Here is a 16556-nt window from a genome sequence, read left to right as displayed (position 1 = left end):
TCTTTCAGTTATCCACAGCCTGTTTCCAACAGACATAGCAGTTATTTCTGAGCTTGAATCTGATGTCTTTTAACAAATGATTCACTAAATTTACTCATCTTGTGAGGTCTGTTTCTTCCCCTTTGAAGTTCACTTGAGCTGTCTTAGATCATCACAAGGTAAGTGTTACATGTTTTATATTTCTCTATCATTTTCAGCATAACTTCAGCCTCGAACCATTTTTGATTTCATAACTTTTCACATATTTATGTCTTCATTCATTATCCTGTTTATTTTGAAATTCCTTTAAACATTACTTACTACTTACTTCCCACCCCAGGAGTCCTTTCTATCCTTGTGAGGCTCCTTACTCTTGTAAGTTAGAACGTCCTGTCTATAAACGAGGTGAATCAAGTGCTCTTTCATGGATATTCCACTTTTATATCCCCATTTATCAAGTACACCCAAACTCCAAAAAAATTTTTTCATCGCACCTTTTGATCATTAAATTCTTATGGATTCATCACATCCTTGCTCAGCATTATTCCCGAATATCTAAATTTTTTACATGCCATTTCTGCAGATGAAACATATATGACACAGACAGCCACTCTTATTGCCAAAGCAACTGCAAAAGATTGTCTTGTGCACATACACTATCAAGCACATTGTTTTATAAAAGCATTTGTTTTGAGTGTTGATTGCTTGCATTATACAGAGCACCGAGTCTGGGATTCATAAGTATGTTTGAAGTTGCTTAGTTTACTAAACATCGTAATGTTTTCAGATATTTTCATATCTTTATTATGTTGTGCTACTAGCAACTGATACAGTGGCCAGAATTTTAGTGTGCATGTATAATACCTTGGTGAAATGGGTTAGCAATGTTAGATTGAGCATTTGGCTGGAATGTAGGGTTTCTTGATTACAACTCTTTGGTAAATAAGGAGCTTTGTGATTTTGCATCACTTCTTAATGTTATGCAGACTCCTTTGTACATTCTATCATGAATTTTTTATGTATATTGTTGTTTGTTAAATGACTTCAGAATATATTTTTTTCTTGCAAAACACTGGTTTCATATACTATATCATATATGCTGATTTTTTACATTAGATACTTCATGGTAAGGGAGTGCCTTATTCTATGTGGTTTATGACTTTCTTGTAACATGCAGTTATACAAATGCATTATCTTTCAATCTGAAAACCTTTGGCATTTGTTAAACATAATAACAATCAAAATACGAAATTATATATATTGAGGTGTAAAGGGAGGATGTTAAATACAGATTAAAGACAGGTTGAAGTGTAATGGTATGTTAAGGCAATAACTGCTAAGCTTGATACTGTAGGTTTGAGATGTTTTTGTGTTTAATTTGTAATGTGCTCCTCAAATTCTGAGCTGCTAAGATATAGGAAATGGGAGATCAGCAGCTGTTGTATTTCAAGTAAGCAAATTTTTTCCTCATGCTATGGACTAAGAAACTTGTGTGTTTCAACATGTACAAGGCTAATGGTATTGGGTCTTTGTTAATGAGATCAAGGTAACAAACTGTAAATATTATACAATACGTTAGGAAGATTTTGAGTTAGAACTTGTCACCGTTTTCAAAATGGTTACTAAACTTCTAGAGGGTTAGAAACATGAAGGATTTAGGATAAGAAGGGCTTTACAGGTTAGATATTTCCACTTGGAAAGGCATCGGAGAAAACCAATGAAAAAGGAAGTGTGTATGGTCTTGCATTTAGAAAAGCTTTATTATAAAATAACAAGAAAGACACACAGGAATCCTGACCCTATGAAAATGAATGCTGTTAAGTTTTTAAAATGGAAGTTATTATTTTGGGAGTTAATGATAAGAGGGTTTGAAATAATGTTGGAGTTCATTTGGACAGTATAGTCACAATAGTTAATTTTTTTACAGAAGGGCAACACATGATGTAAGGACTAAGAGGTACAGGGCATAGCTGAACATTTGTGCACAGGTGACTCATGTCATCCAAAAACTTAGAATGTCAGTACACTTGATGCATCATGCATCAAAACTTTTACATGTTTACCAGAGGTCCGATTTCGGGAAGGGCGCATTTCATTGTTTGGAATGAAAGCTAACCTTTCCTATGCATTATTTAGCAAAAAAAAAAAAAGGCACATTAGGTTGAAGTGGTGGGTAGGAACATTAGGTAGGAGCTTCCGCAAACACTACAATAGACTTGCCCTCTCCCAGAGGCTGTTAAGGATGAGGCACTAAAGTCTAAGAAGTGGCACTGGAGTTGACCAGTTATGGAGACTCTTTTGTCATGGTCATCCCCTTGAGGAAGTTCTCATATGGAACGGACATCAGAGACAAGAGATAGAACTTCTACATATTGCTGACAACTAAGTGTACATGCCACATTTGCCTTAGGTGTACAAAGAAGGTTCATCCTCATTGTGTGCCAAAGTGGTGACCTGTAAGAGTCTCTGAATAAAATGTCACTTAGGTTGAAGATTTTGGTATCCGAGGGTGTAGCTTTAAGACTACATCTGGTTTGGAGATGTAGAGAAAGTTATTCTGGGTAAGTGAAAAGTGTGACTTAGGTTTAGAAGATGAAGAATGTTAGGCAGAAAGAGAACTGAGGGTTCTAAATGGGGTAAGGAGGGAAACTTTATTTTTGGCATGAGTGTACTCTATGCTAAGTTCCTGGAGTTGAGATTGAAGAGTAAAAAGAGCAAGAGAAAGGAATATCTCTCAACTATGAGGTTATACGAGAGTATGAAATTATTATACTAAAATGCATACATCTAAGAAGGAAAGAGATGGAAAAATGAACCGAGCTCAACCATGATATTACAGGCAGTTTGGAATCCAATCCTAATTCATATACAAGTTGATAGAAAGAGCATGGTAAAGTTAGGAGGAGGGTAATGACCAAATGACAAAGGCTGTTTAGAAAGATGGATAACTACTAAATGAAATACAGGTGATGTAACAACAATTTTCTTTCTCAACTATACATCTAGTTTTTGACCCATTCCAATAATTAAATAACTACTACGTTTAGAGAACTGTACTCTACTGTTAGTGTTTTAATCTTTAAACCTAAAGTGTCACCATGTACAAAGCAAAAGAAAAAATATTCTCATTAACAACTAAGAAAAAATACACAATTATCAGTCAGAGTCACAATCATTAACCTCATCTTGATCACCTCCCATTGCTCTCCAAAATGCGACAGCTACTTTCTCAGCATAATCTCTTCGCTGTTCAGGAGGAAGGGATGCTGCAGTTCTCTTTAAGTGCTCAAAGTTGGAGAAGAGGTTTTCAAAATCATCATCATATCTGTGAAGGCAGTCTTCAAGCAAGCTTGGATCTACTGATTCACCTGAAAATAATGAGGAAACACCACAGTATAGTTATTGTGGTAAGGTTAATTTCAGACAGTACCTAATTAACCCCTTTAGCCCTGACTTCATAGAAAGAAATGTTTCTCCCAGCATGAAGAAAACTTGCAATATCTAAAATACTGTAGAAAAAAATTTGAGCCATTTAAAAAAAAAAAAATAACCATTTGCACAATGTCACAGACATTTAAACCTTACAGCAACTCTGAAGTATTTAGTGCTGACATACAGTTGTCCCTTCACTCCTATTTTTGCCATTATTAAAAAAAATTTCCGATAATTATTTACATATTTTTAAAAAAATATTGAAATGTGCATCTTTAAACAAAACAGGCAAAATATTTTGTTTGAAATATTATTTCATAAAATATCACATAATGAAATACAAAGTTACTGTGAATCTGATTTGTCTGAAAGAATACAAAGATAATCATTGTAAAAAGTAGAAAATGTACTTTTACATACTTTAGCCTGTAAAATGACATGCTATTACTTGTAATATGGTATCATTTATTACTTCCATTATCCCATGACACTGCTGTCAACCAACTTTGCTTTGCATACCTGCTTGTCTCTTCTACTTTCATTTCAACCAGTTTATGACTATAACATGAAAGCTGTCGAGATACTGCAATAGATTCTGATAGTCATCATACCTACTTGTCTCTTCTACTTTCATTTCAACCAGTTTATGACTATATCATGAAAGCTGTTGAGATACTGCAACAGATTCTGATAGTCGTCATTTGTGTAACTTGAAATGTAATTACAAGCAAAAGCATATGAATAGGCAGGCACAATAAGTGATAAGAATGACTGATATAGTCCATCCCACAGCGTCAGCTAACATTCAGCCTTTGGTGGTGGTGGTGGTGGTGGTGGTGGTGGTGGTGATGAGGCCACTATACATCATTAAATAAAACTTTCAAACATCTGTAAATGCAGATCACTAATGACATGGTTACAAGGGTGAAACAAAGTTCAAAATGTTAAGATTACTGGACCGAACCTAGTGACTAAAGTTGCGGAAGAAAGTGGATAATACGTGCAGCTGCATTTAATCAATATGCATGTGCACACAAGGTGAGAGATAAGGCTGCTGTGGTTATGGCATAGCACTGTGTGTAGGGGTTAAAAAAGGGTCACCCTGCTATATGAGAAAATGATAATATACAGATAGATACTAATAATCATGTGTTTTACTAAAGTTTCTTAAATTCATTGAATCTATTAAACGCAAGAAATGGTGTATTATGTACTGACCTAACTCGCAATTTTGCTCATCACTGTTGTGTTCGCTCTTATCATCACTGACTGCCATCTCAGCCAACCTGGTGTACAATACTTCATCTGTTTCATGCACACTGCTGATGCTGCTGTCCTCTACTGTAGCTACTGATTGTAGTACTGCATTCAATCTGCTTCCTCGACTATCTAAATTTGTGCCAAAAGGAAAAAAATACACTTGAAAATCAAATAGCTAGTCAGAATATCATGAATTTGCTAATCAGAAGAAAATGAGATTAATACATTTTACCACCTAAATAAGAAACAAAGAAAAGTAAAATATTGAGCTACATAAAAATGTGAAAAATTAGTCAATGATGAAAGAAATAATAGTTATAGGGTCTTATCATCAGGAAGTTAAGTGTTGAAAGATACATGGTTATCAGGAATATATGGTTCAATAAAAGGTACATATACAGGTACTACAAAAACAAACAAATAATAAACTGCAGGGATGATTAGTCCACATAAATCGGTCACTGCAATGAAATCACATGTAATCCTTTCAGTGTGCAGCTGATTTTTTTTTCAGCTTTCCCCCAGTAGGTAAGAAATGGTGAAATATTTACTTGTTTACAACAGGTGTAGAAAAACCATTATTTTTCTAAAAAATTAAGACAGCCACTCTTAGCTGAGAAAAATCATATTGTTTACCAAACTGGTCAATCCTAACTCAAAAAATTTACTTATATCATAAGGTGCACAAAAGACTATCAAAACCATTACTTTTTTCTTATGAACTGAAGACATTCCTAGTTCAGGGAAACATTATTTACTAGATTAGTTAATTCTACATATTTTGGCAGTGAGTGCCACAGATGCAAAGAGTCCCAAAAGTTGGCACACAATCATGCACCATGGTCACTACTGTGCTATTGAGGGTCACTTGGCAGCTCCAAAGACTCATCTTCCGTTTGGGTTGCTATCTACGACTAGCCAGTAGGGCCTAAAATATATGTGGAATTCAACATGTGTTGGAAACAGTGCATAAATTGATGTCAAAAGCATCCTGATAAGTAAGTTATCATGTAATAATTACAAAGCTGATAGGGTTAAACTTATGAGGTAATTCTAAATCCTGATAAACACATCACAAATGAAAAAGAGAGGTCTCTGGAATTCTTTATGAAAAACTTTTCTATAATTTCTAATATACTGAATTACAAATGAGAATTTTCAAGGGAAAGTAATATTGTCAAAGGAAACTTTTTTCTGTATTATAAGAAACTTCTCCTTTTGTGAGGTAGTGTCAAAAGCTGATGAACAATAATCTCATTCAACATTGTGAAAACATAATTTCTTCCTGAATCTCTTTCCGAGAGTCATTTGTTTCCCCTTTGTTCAATTTCTGAACATCACTAAACAATGCTGTAATAAACATGGGCATAACCACATCCTCCTCTATATCCTGGTAAACTCATATACTCAACATCACCAGGACTGCTTACCATATGCTAGAGGGTCTTGTACTAGTGTCACAAATATTTTCCTTGCTAGCAACTATTTCATAGATATGACGGTCTTATTCATCCTAAACTGGAGTAGTGTTCACATATCCTGGGGTGATTCTTCCTCCAATAAGATTGAAGTCTAAAGCCTTCCATCTCATCAATTCTCCTGACATCAAGTGCATAGATGGACATATACAGATAACTAACAAAAATAATGAAGTAAATGAATGTCAAAAGTGGAGAAAAAGGGTTAAAAATGTCCTCAGGGAAAAAAGTTTGAAGATAATAAAATCTAATTATGCCAGTCAACAGGATTACATGCTAGGATAGCAGTATTCTCTTAAAAGGCATGAAAAACACATGAATTATCAAATAAACCAAACACAGACTACACAGGTAAGCATCCCACTAACAAATGTCCTTTTTCCTTCTATGGTGAAGTAAGATACATTTCTATGTAGTGAGTGAAGAGGGATCAAGAGCTCATACATGTGACACTGCTTACCCTTCATGTTCAAGTTGGACCACGTGTGAGCATGGAGAGCTTGACGAATACGTTTGAAGCCCCAGCTCTCAGGAAAATCATCATCATCTTCAGACTCTTCTGTTTCAGCAACAGCTGGATTCAACTCTATAAGCTCCCATCCATTGCTAATACACCACTGTTGGGCTGAAATCAAAATTCCAAATATTTGATTAAATAATTTTTTTTTCAATATGAAGAAAAACTAAATTTGTAGCAAGATAAATTCCATGGGATATTTTTTCTGAAAACATGCATGCTTTGACAGTGTCCTTATGTGTTGGATACTGCAGTATAAAGGACTGAATATAGTAAAAACGAATTCCAAAAAGATATTTCACAATTTGAAATGAACAATAATTATGAACCTTTGCTAGTCTAAAACATTCCGTCCTACACATGCATCATCTAGGAAGCCAAAGACAAACAAATTTTATTCTCTACTTTAGTTATGTGTGACCATGAGAGAAAATCTTGCTGGCTGAGATGTTTTCTCCTTACTTGGAAACCTGTACTTGGGAGGGATAGAAAAAGATAACATACGACTTGATAGTCTAATAAAACAGTGATACCTCCCACACTCATACTTTTCAATGCTGAATTTACCATAGCCCATACATTTTGAAGACCTGCTTGTGTCCAGGTTACTAGAGAAAAAAAATACACTTCCATTTCTACGTATGTTATAACTAAATTGGTGCATTGCTACCGTGCAACTTTTATGTTAGATAACTGAGTGTTCATTGACTGATGCTCACAAACAAGCATTTGACTGGCCTGTGGCACTACCATTAGCACTTTCAGCACCTCTCTTGTCCCAGTCTGGTGACATGAAGAAGTAAGGATTCTGCTCTGGATAGAAAAGAAACTGGCCCCTTTTAAAAACATATGGTGCCCATATGACCCCACCGTATAGAATCCTGAATCTTAAGTGAAAGGTTGTAACCTTTATCATATATAATTCATTTGCTAAACCCTTTCTGTTTCATATTAAAAGTACAGCTGAAAAACTCACCCTTTAGTCTTGACAGTCCCACATTACTATCTTCAGAGGCACATGAATCACACACCAGCAATTGCACTTCAGCCTCAAATTCTCCAACTTTTTCCGTTAAGCTGTTTAGGCTCTCCAAAACATCATTCTGTATATTAAAACAAACAAAAATAACACCCATATATTACCAATTACTTCCAAAAAACTTCCTTAATGTGAAGAGGAAAATTATTAAATGGCCATCAACAATGATCTTAGTATACTGAAGTTACTTATAAAATGATAAAAACATTCATGAATAATGTGACTATAATTTCTACTCCACTATGAAACTATTTGTATAGTATAACTAGATACATCAGTGCATCACCCTGATTTTCACACAAAAGCATAATCTTCAGACTCTATACACAGTACAATTTATTTCCAACTAAATACTACAATTGCCATCTGTGTTTTCTTTTTGAAAAACACAGCAACAAGCCCACATCAAAACTGAGCACAATTCTTGTGGCATAACCTTAAAACATGGCCCCAAAAGGACTGTACTGCAACAATAGTAAGCTGAATTTAGGCCTAAAATGAGCAAATGCTCATTACTTATGATCAGAGATGACTAAAGAGCACAACCCAGACATAAATGAACAGAATGCTTCTCATCCAACTAAATCCATATACAGCATCTAGACCCGTTGGTTACATAGCATACCACTTCTGATGAATGTTCTGCCTTCCTAATCTTACACTCTCTCAACAAAAAATAACTATAATATAACACTGTTCTGTCATGCTTGTATGAAAAGATGACTGTGCATCTGGGTTGATTTTAGTTTAAAGATAAAGAACCATTACTTCAAATTACAATGTAATCTGAAAGGAAAAAGTTCAATGAACAAAACCTAAATTTTTTATGTTTTGCATTTTGGTCTCATGCCATCAATGTCTAAAATGATTTGGCTAACCAAGAGATAATATGTAATATGGAAACAGCTGAATTATAAATTGATATTTACTATCAACCAGCAGCAATGGCATTACCTATGCATCCATCACACTGAAGATTAAGAAGGTATTGAAAACTACAGCCATACAGCCATGAAAATATTTTGCTGTGGCTAAAAATGTAAAGTGTGACAGTAAACCAACTAACCTGGATGAAAATGACAAGAACATGATGACAAAAAATTTTTCTACACAAGATATCCATAATTATGATTTTCTTTTCAGTGGACAACAGATACTATTCTGGTAAAATAAGTACAACATCTATCATCTCACAAACCTTTGATGAATCACAGTACACCAACAGAGCTTCACCGTGGGTAAGGATCCAAGACATACAGCATTCTGGGTATGACACCGATGCTAGCTGAACAGATGCTGTGTAGTATTTATTCTCCATCTCCCACTGCCAACACTGTATTCCATCCATAACAAAACTGGGTTCTGGCACACATTCCAGCTCTAGAATACCTACAAGAAATATAATCAAATAGTTAAGAAACAAATTCAAAACCTTATCAAAACAAAAGTTAGCTACATCAGAATTTCTCAAAATATAAATCATGCACCATCTCGAAATATGAATGAAATGAAAAAAAGAGTACTGTACGTATTTCAATAAATGGTTCTATATAATAATTCTGCACTCATGTAAAAAATAAAACAGTCAGAAGTAAAATAAAGTGTGTTCCTGGATACAGGAATACCAAATTTTTGACAGTATGCTACAAGAGATCACCTCTTATGTATGACCTTTTTCTAAAGAGGTACTGGATTTGCCCTTAAAAACTGATGATGGTCTGTTGGATTTATCAATACTTGTATTTTCCAGATCAAATTGGGGAAAACTTTGCTTTGTTTTTCATCAGCATTAGTTCTGGAAATGGAGTAATCATTCAGGGAAAGAATACTAAATGCAGTCAAAGTGAGAGTAAAATATAATGGAAAATGAGGAGTCAAATATTGTAGGTAACGCATTTACGAAAAATCAACGGAACTTATGAAACCCTCACCAAACCACCATAGCATTCAATATCTATCTTAATGCTCAGTGTTCTAGTCAAAACATTCAAGTCACAGCCATGACAGTGACATGCATTTTTTTTTTTTTTTTTGTCGCTGTCTCCCGCGTTTGCGAGGTAGCGCAAGGAAACAGACAAAAGAAATGGCCCAACCCACCCCCATACACATGTATATACATACGTCCACACACGCAAATATACATACCTACACAGCTTTCCATGGTTTACCCCAGACGCTTCACATGCCCTGATTCACTCCACTGACAGCACGTCAACCCAGGTATACCACATCGCTCCAATTCACTCTATTCCTTGCCCTCCTTTCACCCTCCTGCATGTTCAGGCCCCGATCACACAAAATCTTTTTCACTCCATCTTTCCACCTCCAATTTGGTCTCCCTCTTCTCCTCGTTCCCTCCACCTCTGACACATATATCCTCTTGGTCAATCTTTCCTCACTCATTCTCTCCATGTGCCCAAACCATTTCAAAACACCCTCTTCTGCTCTCTCAACCACGCTCTTTTTATTTCCACACATCTCTCTTACCCTTACGTTACTTACTCGATCAAACCACCTCACACCACACATTGTCCTCAAACATCTCATTTCCAGCACATCCATCCTCCTGCGCACAACTCTATCCATAGCCCACGCCTCGCAACCATACAACATTGTTGGAACCACTATTCCTTCAAACATACCCATTTTTGCTTTCCGAGATAATGTTCTCGACTTCCACACATTCTTCAAGGCTCCCAGAATTTTCGCCCCCTCCCCCACCCTATGATCCACTTCCGCTTCCATGGTTCCATCCGCTGCCAGATCCACTCCCAGATATCTAAAACACTTCACTTCCTCCAGTTTTTCTCCATTCAAACTCACCTCCCAATTGACTTGACCCTCAACCCTACTGTACCTAATAACCTTGCTCTTATTCACATTTACTCTTAACTTTCTTCTTTCACACACTTTACCAAACTCAGTCACCAGCTTCTGCAGTTTCTCACATGAATCAGCCACCAGCGCTGTATCATCAGCGAACAACATCTGACTCACTTCCCAAGCTCTCTCATCCCCAACAGACTTCATACTTGCCCCTCTTTCCAAAACTCTTGCATTCACCTCCTTAACAACCCCATCCATAAACAAATTAAACAACCATGGAGACATCACACACCCCTGCCGCAAACCTACATTCACTGAGAACCAATGAATGCAAAACACACAACGCAGAACAATCCTCAGCTAAACATGAATATAATGTTGATATGGTATACTTCTACTATAATTTCAGCAACAAATCCTTTGTATTTGATCTAATTGGCAATAAAAGTACATATAAAATGATGAGAAAATATTGTTAAGGGTTACATGGGGGAACAGGGTGGAAGACTACTAGAGGGAAAAAAAGAGGTAGAAGATGTGTGGAATGATGTACGCAAGTGAGGCAAGTAAGGAAAGAATTATGTAGAAACTTTTGCTGTGGCCACCCCTATAATGGAAGATTGCAGAGGGAATTGGTATCAAAGATATGGACAGATAGATGGAGGGATAATTACACAAAAAGCATACAACACCATTTCCATTGCAATCATTTTATACAATATACAGTACCTATAACTTATCATACTGATGTACAGAAAGAAAATCAAACCAGATATAAATTCAAAATTACTTTATATTCACAGAAAACTAATAATAAAAAAACCAAGCAGTTACAAATGAAAATGAAAAAAATGAAAGCGAGTTAAAACACACTAAATCACTGACATCAAACTTTTTCCATAAAAACAATTTCATGCTCCATCAAAACATCCTTAGTTCTGCACAACTATGGCACTATACATAAACTCTTACCATATCACTTAATCGAAGTATAACACATAAATCACTGACTCTAGGTGATCTAACATCATACCTGATACATTACAGAGCAATACCATTTATGGTAGTATGTTTAAGTACATATTTCAGCTGTTCTACTTTTTATTCTGCTAGGAGAATAACATGCTAAGAGAATAACAATCATCCTAAACTGATGAAACAAATATAAATTTTGGGATGAGTATTAAACATATACCTCAGGAGATTTTTATAAAGTCTACTGATACATTCAACATGTATTGTCTGTTTTCAAATAAAATAACAGCATGTTTTCCTTCATATAAATTACCCTTATGCCTCCTCATCAGAAACTGCCGATTACTATATATACTGCCACATATGCTCCACAAACGTTACTCTGATCTACTTCACCAGTGTTGAAAAAAACACATTACGTCATTATTCATAGCTAATAGTGATATGGCTAAACTAGACCTCTACCATTACTGTATTTTTTCCCTTAAAAGCTGATGATGGTCCGCCACGTTCAAATCAAAATGTTCTAAAAGTTTGCTTCGATACGATGCCGAATGAATCAAAATTTTATAAATATCATCCGTTACATGAGCTTTCCAAATATGTAAAACAATGTGGCAAGATCACAACCTCCCAGAAAAGTGCAATCATATTGTACAAACATTTTAGGAGAATAAAGTCTGACCTTGGTGACGCCACTTAAACTTCGTCCATTGTTATAAAATCATCTTCCCATATTCAAAAAAAAAAAAGGCCGCATCTCAAAGTAAACAATCCCCTCTACTACACCCAAAATCAAAAGACCTTGAGTCAAAAGGACACGTATGTACATCGAATACATAATAAAAACATTACAACTTAACTTGTATATCCTAATATACAGAGGATTAAATGCTATACATCAAACGTACCTTTAACTATGTCTTCTCCTCCTTTCTCATGTGTAGAGAGTATAATCAAACTAGGTAATGACTCCATGTTTGTGTAAGACACTTTAGAGCTCAGCTCAGCAGACTCAGCACTGTTCAACCATGAAGAAGTGATTACGCCTTGATGGTACCTTGATCACATCCACGTACATCACATCATTTGCATAATACTCTAAAAAGAACAGAAAACAGTTAATTTGCAATGCGGCCTGACTTTATATATATATTTCTTTGCTTTGATAAGCTTTTCCATGTAATTTATCTGGAATAGGAAAAAATAAACAGGTTTGCCTTACAATTCTTGCTGTATGCGAACGAATTCCAATATTTGTAAACAATGTAACCAAAGAAAATGGTCCAACTACTGCTATCCTGAACTATCTTAATGAGGTACGTTTGAGTATTTGAATTATCATCTAGCAACTTTGTTTCATACATTACAAGAGACATACATTAGTCATACGGTAATACCTCAAAAATTACTTAGTTTTAGGGGATCCAATGATTTCTCTCCGTCGAGTGCGAACAAGGATTTGCTCGAGCGAGGCCAACTCTTGAACACGTCACATACACCTTTCTGGATACAATCCAGCTTAACAAGCCATGCTTATTCAAGTATTTGTATAGCTTGCTCCAAGAGATCATAGCACAAAAACTAAGAGTAACTGATGCTACTGGAACTTCTTTCTTCAGACCTTGCCCTTGGCTTGCAAGGAAATAAAGCAAGTTGTGTACGTAAACAGAAAACAGATTCACTTGGCTGTCAAGAGACCTTCCCAGGCTTAGCTTTAAGGTCACCACACCAAATAAATCCAACTGTTAGAAAGCCACCTTAATTCCAACCTAACACTTACATTGCTCACTTGATGTGACACCTGGGGTAGATATATTGGGTAAGCCAGACGATATAGCATTTGGTAGACATAGTTAATATTAAGGAATGCCTATACAAATCCATTAGCCCTTATGTGTAAAAGATTAAGACGTTACTATATTCACTGTAACCGAAGGGCCAAGAAGCTGCATGCAGTGCCCTTGTCTTCACATCCTGAATGACATTTTTGCTCTTGACTGTGGAGCATTGTTATTACAACACGCCGTCTGGTATGAGTGTTAGTAAATGATTACCATTCCTTACAGGGAAATTGTAATTCATGATTATGGGGGAATTATAAGATGGCAATGAGTTTGAATATTCTGATGATTCTTATTTATCGTAAATCTAATTATGGTCAGAAGGACAATGTTCAGTAAATACAAGACGACTCTACGACTGAAAAAATAGAAACCAACATCTGTCAAAACATATTAGGCAGCATGACAAAGGATATATGTATTAATGCGTGAAAATTGTGCGCAAAATGGTAGGGTGAGTAGGCCAGGTGGCAAAGGATTGCAATCAAATCAGAGGTAAACATTTAGCACAGTTCATTGAAATATATACACAGTAAAAGGCACTTTATGGCATGTCAAGTGCTGAGTGACACCACTGTTGCAGCTGATTAATACAAACGAAATTTTTTTCAAACTTAATCTAAGCTTGGAATTTGATAATTTCCAGTAACTAACTGATTCACAAAGGTTATTTTGCCAGCAAGTTATGAGCAATAGGTCAAATGGTATAACTTATTAATGCAGCCAGTTCTACTCCAGCTGACACCATGTAATTTTTCTCCGTTTAGGGTTTACCTTTGCATGATTATCGTGCCCATAAAGTCATTCAAGGCTGGCTGATTAAAGCATATATAGGTAGCATTCAAAAGCTTGGACTGAGGGAGCACTAACAGCACTCTCTGGTATTGAATTCCCTGCATCAGCAGTCCCTCGAATGAATGTGTATTTTCAGTAATTTTCAGACGTTATAATTGATCTTATTTTGACAAAAGTGGTACCAACGAACTCCTTCCACTCTGTAGGGTTGGTTTTGTATCTCTAACATTTCTTATTCCCTTAAGGTGAGGTTGTCACAAAGTGGGCAGAGCCTCGAAGTACAGGAAATCATGGAGTAAAAGCTCTCATCATCAACTGTATGGACTTAGAAGTCCGCTTACAGCACTTTCGTCAAAATCGTCAAAAATGACTTTTGGGACACTGTTAGGTTTCTCTTCTGTACTTGTCCTCCTTGATGAATTTTGGCAAAAATGGTACAGTTGGATACCATACGTGCTGGAAAGTTGATAGATATTTTACACCCAATGATTTTCTCTCTTCAAAGCACTATTTACACCAATGTCATCTTTTTAGAGCTTTATGTGTAAAAATTCTTCCTGCCATATCATAAGATATCATGCAACAGACAGATCATAGATATTATTGCCTGGCATTAGTTACCAGTGGAAACACATCTAGAAGAGATATGTTGTCTCCTGATTTCAACTGTTAGGCCATATTTCTGCAAGTGTTGAAGGCATGTTGTATAGCTCTTTCTAAACATATCAGTGTTCACATTCCTGAAGGTAATTTTGACAGACACTTGCCATGGGGATAATCCTGGAACTTTAGTACTTACACAGTGGCAGACCCTAGTTGCTGCTTTCCCTTATTTAGGCTTGTTGGCTGGTACAGAAAATATTTTTGGGATACAAGAAACTTCACTCAGTACTTAATAATGTACAAACTGTATGAACACTTTTTGCCGGCTCACTTCTATCTCTTATCATTGCTTTGGTTAAGTAACTGTAGACCCGGTTGGTATGTTCCTTGCAGTGACTCATGGGTAGTTTACTGTCAGATACATGAAAAATTTAGTGGAAATATTCATCGACAGCCGGGTTTCTGTGAGAGTCAAGTTATAAGAAACTGTGGATGTTGGTAAAACATACGATAAAAGAGACAGATTTACCAGTTAAGCTAGAGGTATGTGAGGGCAATACTTTAAGATAACGCTTCCAAAGGGATATCTGCTTCGTCCATTCCACCACTTGTGTTGTCCTACATGCCAAGAAGATAAGTTCCTTGTGTTTCCTTATATGTAATATCCTAATTGATGCGCCTGCTCAAGAGTTTAGAGACAAAAACAAAACAAAACATGAAGCATCTGAATTTCAGTTTCAGTAATGACCTACTCAATTGTCAATCTCCATATCAGCTCCCCTTTTGATCGAGATTATGTGCCCCCTTTCAATTGTATGGCCCGAGTGCCTCTCACCCGCTTGTACCCCCTCAAGGATCGGCTCCAAAGCCCCCACGATTGGAAAACTCCTTTCCCATACAACACAAATAGGTAATGACATTTTTTTTTTTACTCGATTGCCTCTCCCGCCTTAGCGAGGTAGAGTCAGGAACAAACGAACAATGACCTTATTTGCACACATCCATTTTCTAATTGTCTTTTACTGTATAATGTACCTAATCCAGAGCCTACCAGCCACAGCCACGTCCTACAGACAACTTCATGGTTCACCCTCACCACTTCATGTTTTTTCATACCAGCTTGCCTTGTCCGACCTCAGCCATGTAACGCTAAGGGAAAATGCTTCCTTGGCTCCTTCTTTTCCTACATTTAGAAATGATTTTTCCTACTTCCGCCCTCTGAATCGCCTTTAAGGGAACTCATGAGATACGTGGGTAATATATATATATATATATATATATATATATATATATATATATATATATATATATATAGTGTTACCGGACTTCGCCTGTAAGCTGTAAGCGAGTCCATCATTTCCCTACTGATTGAAGTGCAGCCTACAGGTTTCAGGAGCCTCATAAAGGAGGTCTTAGAGTTCTATAATAATAGTTGTATGTACTGATGTTTACGTTATGTATGTGTCTGTACACAACTTTTTATGACAGGTTTCCAGACGTGGTAAAAACAACTCATCTTGACACATACCAATAATGCCAAAATCCAGACCAGCAGATGGGAGCCAGCGATAGACGAGCGTGCGTCGCTCCGTTCCTGTAGCTCACGGTGTCCACATTACCTCATAAAAAGCGTTGGGAGAGCCGCTCGCCACTAGGTATGGCCGGCGGGCTCCCTTGTCCAATCTAACAAGGCAGCCAATATCGGCCGCCACAATCAGAGGCAACACGAGGTATCATCCAATAAGCTGGGCCGACCATTCACCAGATCGCAATTGGCAAAAGTGAATAGCCGGTGATCCTTCGCCAAG

The 16556-nt window shown here is 36.5% G+C and overlaps 1 protein-coding gene across 1 annotated transcript in view; it reads right to left on the bottom strand.

Annotated features, from left to right (window-relative positions):
- Nucleotides 1-1709: 1709 nt before the first annotated feature.
- LOC139749026 (alpha- and gamma-adaptin-binding protein p34-like) overlaps nt 1710-16556 on the bottom strand; it is a 79119-nt gene continuing 64272 nt past the window's right edge. Inside the window, exons 2-7 of the mRNA XM_071662411.1 lie at nt 12418-12607; nt 8904-9094; nt 7643-7769; nt 6610-6774; nt 4630-4800; nt 1710-3347 (exon numbers count right to left, since the gene is read on the bottom strand). Coding sequence (XP_071518512.1) covers nt 3136-3347; nt 4630-4800; nt 6610-6774; nt 7643-7769; nt 8904-9094; nt 12418-12484 — 933 coding nt within the window. The 5' untranslated portion in view covers nt 12485-12607 and the 3' untranslated portion in view covers nt 1710-3135. The remainder of the gene's footprint in view (nt 3348-4629; nt 4801-6609; nt 6775-7642; nt 7770-8903; nt 9095-12417; nt 12608-16556) is intronic.

The sequence above is a fragment of the Panulirus ornatus genome, chromosome 6, assembly GCF_036320965.1.
Source record: "Panulirus ornatus isolate Po-2019 chromosome 6, ASM3632096v1, whole genome shotgun sequence".
In the NCBI taxonomy this organism is placed as follows: domain Eukaryota; kingdom Metazoa; phylum Arthropoda; class Malacostraca; order Decapoda; family Palinuridae; genus Panulirus; species Panulirus ornatus.
The sequence above is the reverse complement of the archived record's forward strand: the minus strand, read 5'-3'. Positions and strand labels throughout refer to the sequence as shown.